General features: G+C 35.1%; 2 protein-coding genes across 2 annotated transcripts; both read left to right on the top strand.

The window, feature by feature from the left end:
• Positions 1-2,069: 2,069 nt before the first annotated feature.
• On the top strand, positions 2,070-3,969 carry LOC125876877 (butanoate--CoA ligase AAE1-like). The gene is made up of 2 exons (XM_049558137.1): positions 2,070-2,418; positions 2,495-3,969. Exons 1-2 carry the CDS (start codon positions 2,086-2,088, stop codon positions 3,962-3,964), a joined length of 1,803 nt encoding a protein of 600 aa, XP_049414094.1. The 5' UTR covers positions 2,070-2,085; the 3' UTR covers positions 3,965-3,969.
• Positions 3,970-6,085: 2,116 nt separating this feature from the next.
• LOC125876878 (butanoate--CoA ligase AAE1-like) lies at positions 6,086-8,166 on the top strand. The gene is made up of 2 exons (XM_049558138.1): positions 6,086-6,415; positions 6,502-8,166. Exons 1-2 carry the CDS (start codon positions 6,086-6,088, stop codon positions 7,963-7,965), a joined length of 1,794 nt encoding a protein of 597 aa, XP_049414095.1. The 3' UTR covers positions 7,966-8,166.
• Positions 8,167-8,418: the final 252 nt, after the last annotated feature.

Below are 8,418 nucleotides of genomic sequence, written 5' to 3'. Positions count from 1 at the left end.
AAATTTAAGTTTGTTTTTAAAAATATTTTCAATTTCAAAAATTATTTTCTACTCTAGTAAAAATAAAAGATATTTCTCAAAAACGTTTTTCATTCATAAATCAAACACTAAAAATCTTTTTCGAAAAGTATTTTCTACTTACCAACCAAACATGAGAAAATAAGTCAAAATCAACTTGTTTTCCAGGAAAACATTTTCTAGGAAAACATTTTCTATGGAAAACATTTTCCTTCATACCAAACACACCCTAAGAGTCATTTCCCCAAAGATATTTGCCTAATTCTAGACGCGACCAAGTCGCCACTAAATATGTACTTCTAGTGACGACACTAATTATCGCCACTAATAACATTTAGTTATGGAAGTACTAGCCACGCCACGATCCTAATGTCGCCACTAAATGTTATTTGTGGCGACTTTGTGGACTTTTGTAGCAACTTTTGGGCCCACAAAATGTAAGATTTCTTGTAGTGAGTTTTTGAATATCTGAATTTTTGTTTAAAATATCAAATTAATATAATCTAATTTAACATTAAAAATTAGTCAAATTGACTTCCGAAGAACGCAACGTGATAAAAAAAATTAAAGAAAGAAAGAGCGCAACGTAACAAATAATAGTGGATGAAGAGAGTACTAGTGAGCTCAATCATGCTTTGCGAGGATTAGAATTTTTCTAATAGTATAGTTGTAGAAAGTTAAAACTAAACACAACCAAATGAAATTTTAAAATGCACCTCGCTAACATATGACATTTTATCAAATTAAGCAAACTTTAGAGTTATTTATTCAAAACAAATTTGTCTTCGTCACAATCTTAAGAATATTCGAGAAAAGTACTACTCCCGCTGTCCCTATTTATTTTTCAAATATTTTTTAATTTGATGTTCCTTTTTACTTGTTATTTTTGACAAATCAAGGAAGAAAAAAAATTATTTTTCCTATTATACCCTCAATTTATTAACATTGAATTAGTGTTTTTAAAAAATGTAATGAGTAAATATGTTTGAGATCATATCAATTAATAAATGTAAAATGGTAAACTCATTATACCAATTATTATTTTCTTAATAAGTGAGTCAAATCAAAATTTGACAAGTAAATAGGAACGGTGAGAGTAATACTTCCGTTTGAAAATATACATATGCAAGAGAATTGAATTTATATAAATGCAAAAGGAATCAAAATTAAATCAAATCCTCTTAAAAGTCCTACTCGATTAAGTGCCAAAACAAGTCATTCTAATTAAATAAAATGATACCTATAAAAGCTTGATATAATTTATTTGTTAGGCAACCAGAATTAGTTAGGCAAAAAAGCTATTAATCAATGTTCAAACGCTCTTCAATATATTTCATGCTTCTAACGGCTAATTAATTAGAATTTTACCTTACTTTATTGGAATTTCATGAGAAACTTATAACTTTTGTGCAAGCAAAATACTCCCTCTATTCTATATTAATTGAATTTCCAGGGTTTTTTTCCCATTATTTAAAATAATTGAATTGTTCAAAGTTCAAGACGAATGTTTGAATTTTTTTCTTCATCTTAGCCCTTTCCTTTAATGAAGTTTGATATTTTTTAGGAAATAAGCTGTACTATTTACAAAGTTACATTTATGATAGAAAGTAAGATTTAAATTATGTCATTGAATGTTTTCTAAATAAGTGTGCATTGGTTCACGAATTCAGTTAATATGAAATAGAGGGAGTATTAAACGATGATCTGAATCCAAGTTGGAGAGGATTTTAATGGATCAATTACTAGGATTTACTAATGTTTTTAGAAAATTAAGTAAATCTTGATGACCAGATACTTGTCACTACAACTAAAATAACTTTTAGGGAGCTAAAATCTTTAGCAGCCTTAGTTAATTTCCATTAGATCCAATGTTGCTATAAGTTTTAACGACATTTATAAAGAATGGTAAAATGTAATTGTAATCGCAACACATTTAGTGACAATGCCTTAAGTTTTGTTGGCGAGGTAGCAGACGAAATTCATTCTTCAATTAATGCAACACTAAATTGAAGAATATATATATTACTGCATAAAAGTATATTTGCATAGTTTTTAGGCTGCTGCACCATGAATAAATTCTTCAAAACCTCGAATATTGCACTAAGGTTGTTTAACCGATCAGTCCAATTACCCGCATCCACTCAGAGGGTCCAGCAACTTGCTGGGAGTATTGAATCAACGGGTGAGTCCCGAAGATTATTAGAGGGTCTTGTTACAAGTCCAGCAAATTATGTTCCATTGACACCTATAAGTTTTTTGGAGAGAGCAGCAGATGTTTTTCGCGATAGAACTTCGGTTGTGTTTGGGTCTTGTGTGAAGTATACTTGGGAAGAGACACACTCTAGGTGTCTAAAACTTGCCTCTGCTTTAGTTCAGCTTGGAATTTCACGGGGAGATGTGGTAATTAAAATTTTTCTTTTCTCAACAATTCAATTATTTTCTTGGTATAATTAAATTTGAACAATTATTGCTGCAGGTTGCAACTCTGGCTCCGAATGTACCAGCAATGCAGGAGTTGCATTTTGCAGTACCAATGGCTGGAGCTGTTCTATGTACGTTAAATACTCGTCTTGATTCATCAATGGTAGCTGATTTGCTCAAACATTCTGAAACCAAGATAATATTTGTTGATCAACAATTGCTCCAAATTGCTCAACAAGCACTACTCAACCTTCTTTCAAAAGACAAAACAATTAAACCACCAATTCTTATATTAATACCCGAATCCAACAATTCATCTCCTCCCGTACTTGATGTATCTAACATTCACGAATATGAAAATCTGTTGACTAGTGGGAGTAGCAATTTTACAATAAGGTGGCCAAAAACTGAAATGGATCCTATTAGTGTTAATTATACTTCTGGCACAACGTCATCACCTAAAGGAGTTGTGTACAATCACAGAGGTTCATATCTTAATACTATTGCTACTTTTCTCTGTCATGGCATGGGTCCGATGCCAACGTACCTTTGGACAGTTCCAATGTTTCACTGCAATGGATGGTGCATGATTTGGGGAATGGCTGCACTTGGTGGCACAAATGTTTGTCTTAGACATGTCTCCGCGAAAAATATATTTAAAAGTATTTCTATCAACAAGGTTACACATATGAGTGCAGCACCAATTGTCTTGAGTATGATGGCAAATTCTTCACCAAATGACAGGAAGCCACTTCCCCATAAGGTCGAAATAATGACAGGCGGATCACCACCGCCTCCACAAATTCTTTCCAAAATGGAGCAACTCGGATTTGGAGTATCCCATGGATATGGACTAACAGAAACTTATAGTGCTGCTACGAGTTGCTTGTGGAAGCCTGAGTGGGATTCTTTGCCCCTTGAAGAACGGGCCACGCTTAAATCAAGACAAGGGGTGCAAAGTCTTTGTATTGAAAAAGTTGACGTTATAGACCCCGATACCATGGAAAATGTGCCAGCTGATGGAAAAAGCATGGGTGAGATTGTGTGCAGAGGGAATACTGTGATGAGTGGATATTTGAAAGATGTTAAAGCAACTAAAGAAGCTTTTAAAGGCGGATGGTTTCATACTGGTGATGTTGCAGTGAAACATCCAGATGGGTATATAGAAATTAAGGATCGGCTGAAAGATATTATAATTTCTGGAGGTGAAAACATAAGCACACTCGAAGTGGAAGGAGTTTTACATAGTCACCCAGCAGTTGTTGAGGCAGCAGTAGTCGCACGACCAGATGATCATTGGGGACAAACACCTTGTGCATTCGTGAAGCTGAAAGAAGGATCTAAACAAATAACTTCAGATGAAATAATCAATTATTGTAGGGATCATTTGCCACATTACATGACGCCTCGAGCAGTCGTTTTTGAAGATTTACCAAAAACTTCAACTGGCAAGGTACAAAAATTCATCTTGAGAGAGAAAGCAAAAGCTTTGGGCAGTCTTTTCAACACTGAAAGAAAAGTGTAATAAGTTGTTTGCATAAAAATCCTCAACACTCCAAAAGTACTCAAAATAAATCAATTCAAACCTGCTCTATAAATAAATGTATTATGTTTCAAACGCTATGTATGAAGCATTAGTTTGCGAAATATTGATTTCTTCTGGGAGCGGTTATTTGTCAAGAAATTATCATGAATGAATGTTAATGTTTCTTATAAGCCTTTATCAAGATTGGGTAAAAATACCTACACACCTAAAAGTCTTTTTCCAGCTAAAGACGACTAATGATAATTGCCTTAGATCGCCTCTGCACTTTCCAAAACGTTCTTGAATGATAATGGGTGGTGTTGGATTTTTTTTTTTTTACATTTATAGCTTCTTACCCCCGCGTAACAGTGTGTCTTCCTCTGCATATTTTCGTTTATTGTAGCTTGGGTTCTGTTTGCCCTCCTTTTCTTCTTGGTTGACAAAGTTAAATACAAGAACTATAAGGTTTCCATGTATATTTGCTACATTGATCTGTTTTGTTTGCTGTCGTTTGCTAATAATAGAGTCTTTTTGGATTGACTTATTTTAAGTGATTTTAAGCTAAATTAACTTTTAAGTATTTTTTTAGTGTTGAGTAGATTAAAAAAAATGCTTATAAAAATGATAAATTTGACACACATGCCTATCTCTGCTCGCCTCCCTCCCCCATCTCACTCGCCTCTCTCTATTTTAATGTATATATGTTGGAATACTAACTCCTAGATTTGCGTAAGGAACATCATATTCTATATGTTCCTTTGTAGATTACATCAGTTACGTTATGTAAAGAAAATAAAGTAATGACACAATATTTTATCGCGGGAAACCCCAACCCATAAAGGGTAAAAAAACCACGGCCTACACCTTTGTAGGATTTAACTCCACTTCATTAAATTCTGAGCCTCAACTAAAGATTACAAACCTATGTAACCTAAGGAATTATAAACTCCAATTCCTAGACGTTAACTACCAACTAGATCGTCGACCCCACTTCAAGTTATGAATTCAGATTACAACTCTTGCAATCCTAGGAACTAACTCTAATTCCTAAACTCCAACACAAACCCCCCAGGTTTATGCTCCCAAGTCTTTAAGTCACCCCAACTTGAAGACTCTATTCCTACTCCAGTTTATACTTCACTGGATCTAGAAAGAATTAAAGATACAACTCGATAAAAACTCAAAGGTTCTTCAATTCTTGTTTCCTTGCGTTGGCTGCACTTCATAATCGGAAATCACTCAAATATGAACTCCCTCTAGATGATTGTATCCTACTTGTAATTCTCTGTTTAAGTGCGCAAGTTTCGTTGGAAGATCCTTGCTCTATTTATAGACTAAGTAGATCAAGAATTCTTTTCCTACTTCAACTCTGCTTCAACACATTTTTTAGTGATTCCTTATCCGTGTGGAATTTGGAAATTCTTGCAAACTGATTTTATGCATTATACACGTTTCCTCTTCCTTGAAGGAATTCTTTATGAAAGGAAACTTTTTGCACTAGCTAGTTTCTTGTTGTAAAAAGCAATCCTTCCACACTTTATAACTTCTAGTTCGCGTGGTGACGTTCTCCTTATCCCAATTGGATTCGGTTTGAAAGGAACACGTAGACGCAACCTGCTCCTTTCATTTGTTTCCTTATTTGTCAATCATCAAAATCCTTCTCGATCTAACAATATAGTAGCAAAAATAAATGTATCTAGGTGTATCTTCCTCAATATATGAAAAAATTCTTAATTAGTGGTAAAATATATAATTATTTGAAAATATAGATAAAATTAGTATATATGGTATGAATGTATGTCTAGTAAGATAGTTTTTTCTACTCACAACCAGCCCGGTAGTAGCTGACTTTTTAGGGGAGCCAGGTTGGCTCAGATGCTTAATTATAAATTAAATATCTGCCATCTTCATCACAAGATCGAGTATAAGTATTTTCTTCACAATATTTATAGCGTGATCAACTTTTAAATAATTAATTATTCCTGTGGTGATGTTATGCTGCCCCACTAAACAAACATTTCCTCACGATCACCTCATTACTTCATCTATCTATCTATCTATATATATAAATACTGCTGTTTAAGGCTTCTCTATCTCTTGTCCTCTGCATTATATTCTACCATGAATAAATTCTTCAAAACCTCCAAAGTGGCTCTCAGGTTCTTTAATGGCGACCTCAACCGAAGTAATTACGGAGTCCGCCAGCTGTCTCAATTTGCTGGTGACTTTGAAACTGAGTCCAGAAGATTACTGGAGGGTGTTGTTACTAATTCCGCTAATTATGTTCCATTGACACCAATAAGTTTCTTGGAGAGAGCAGCAGATGTTTATCGCCATAAAACTTCCGTTGTGTTTGGGTCTTGTGTGAAGTATACATGGGAAGAGACACACTCTAGGTGTCTCAAACTTGCTTCTGCTTTGGTTCAGCTAGGAATTTCAAGGGGAGATGTGGTAAGATTTCAATTTTTCTAACATTTTGTTCAAATTCAAGATTTCTTTTCGTGATTGTATAATATAGATTTGAACAATTTTTGCAGGTTGCAGCTTTGGCTCCCAATGTACCAGCAATGCAGGAGCTGCATTTCGCAGTACCAATGGCAGAAGCAGTTCTTTGTACATTAAACACTCGTCTTGATTCATCAATGGTAGCTCATTTACTGAAACATTCAGAAGCAAAGATAATATTTGTTGATCAACAATTGCTCCAAGTTGCTCAACAAGCACTCTCTCTTCTTTCAAAAGACAAAATTAAACCACCAATTCTTGTGCTAATACCTGAATATGAGAATTCCTCTCCGACCAATGACATTCATGAATACGAAAATCTTTTATCAAGTGGGAGTAGCAATTTTACAATAAGATTGCCAAAAAGTGAATTTGATCCTATCAGTATCAATTATACTTCTGGCACAGTGTCGTCACCAAAAGGGGTTGTGTACAATCACAGAGGTGCATATCTCAATTCTATTTCTAATTTCCTCTGTCATGGTATGGGTCCGATGCCAACGTACCTTTGGACACTTCCAATGTTTCACTGCAATGGATGGTGCTTGATTTGGGGAATGGCTGCACTTGGTGGCACAAATGTTTGCCTTAGGAATGTCTCCGCAAAAAATATATTTGAAAGTATTTCTCTCAACAAGGTCACGCATATGAGTGCAGCACCAATTATCTTGAGTATGATGGCAAATTCTTCACCAAATGACAGGAAGCCACTTCCCCATAAGGTCGAAATAATGACAGGCGGATCACCACCGCCTCCACAAATTCTTTCCAAAATGGAGCAACTCGGATTTGGAGTATCCCATGGATATGGACTAACAGAAACTTATAGTGCTGCTACGACTTGCTTTTGGAAGCCTGAGTGGGATTCTTTGCCCCTTGAGGAACGAGCCGTGCTTAAATCCAGACAAGGGGTGCAAGTTCTTTGTGTAGAAAAAGTTGACGTTAGAGACCCCGAGACCATGAAAAAGGTGCCAGCGGATGGAAAGAGCATCGGTGAGATTGTGTGCAGAGGAAATACTGTGATGAGTGGATATTTGAAAGATGCTAAAGCAACCGAAGAAGCTTTTAGAGGCGGATGGTTTCATAGTGGTGATCTTGCGGTGAAACATCCGGATGGGTACATAGAAATTAAGGATCGATTGAAGGACATTATAATTTCTGGAGGTGAAAATATAAGCACACTCGAAGTGGAGAGAGTATTATATAGTCATCCAGCAGTCGTCGAAGCAGCTGTGGTCGCACGACCAGATGATCAATGGGGACAAACACCTTGTGCATTCATAACACTAAAGGAAGGATTTGATGAAATTACTGAGCAAGAGATAATCAACTTCTGTAGAGATCATTTGCCTCGTTACATGGCACCTCGAACGGTCCTTTTTGAAGATTTACCAAAAACATCAACTGGCAAGGTACAAAAATTCATATTGAGGGAGAAAGCAAAAGCTTTGGGCAGTCTATTTTCCACTGAAAAGACAAGTGCTGCAAGTTGTTAGCATATAATTAAATGTGTGTATATTTACTTTGGTTCTTCATTGTTTACTATTTCAACATTGCATATTCTATATCAAAAGCTATGTATGAAGCATTAAATTGTTTATTTTTTATGGAACACTGAATTGTTCACTTTAAAATATCTGGATTTTCTATGTAAATTGTTCGTTGTTTCAAACATTTCAATAACAACGTTCTTCTTGTAGGGTGTGTTTGGTATGAAGGAAAACATTTTCCGGAAAATGTTTTCCAATTTTCTCATGTTTGGTTGGGTTAAATGTTTTGGAAAATGTTTTCCAAATCAACTCATTTTCTTCAAATTTAAGGAAAATGACTCCCTTTTAAAACTTAAGGAAAACATTTTTTAAAACTCTCTTCCAACTTCCAATAAAAAAAAAAATTGTTGAAAAAATCAATTTATTTGGTCCCTACCCTCAAACCAGCCCCCCCCCCCC

The sequence above is a fragment of the Solanum stenotomum genome, chromosome 9, assembly GCF_019186545.1.
Source record: "Solanum stenotomum isolate F172 chromosome 9, ASM1918654v1, whole genome shotgun sequence".
Lineage (NCBI taxonomy): Eukaryota > Viridiplantae > Streptophyta > Magnoliopsida > Solanales > Solanaceae > Solanum > Solanum stenotomum.
Note: the sequence above shows the minus strand (reverse complement) of the source record. Positions and strands in the feature narration are given on the sequence as shown.

Excerpts from the sequence above, each read along its gene's own strand:
- LOC125876877 (XM_049558137.1), top strand. The coding sequence starts at position 2,086 with ATGAATAAATTCTTCAAAACCTCGAATATTGCACTAAGGTTGTTTAAC. Across the intron at positions 2,419-2,494 it reads GAATTTCACGGGGAGATGTG|GTTGCAACTCTGGCTCCGAA; the intron begins GTAATTAAAATT and ends TTATTGCTGCAG.
- LOC125876878 (XM_049558138.1), top strand. The coding sequence starts at position 6,086 with ATGAATAAATTCTTCAAAACCTCCAAAGTGGCTCTCAGGTTCTTTAAT. Across the intron at positions 6,416-6,501 it reads GAATTTCAAGGGGAGATGTG|GTTGCAGCTTTGGCTCCCAA; the intron begins GTAAGATTTCAA and ends CAATTTTTGCAG.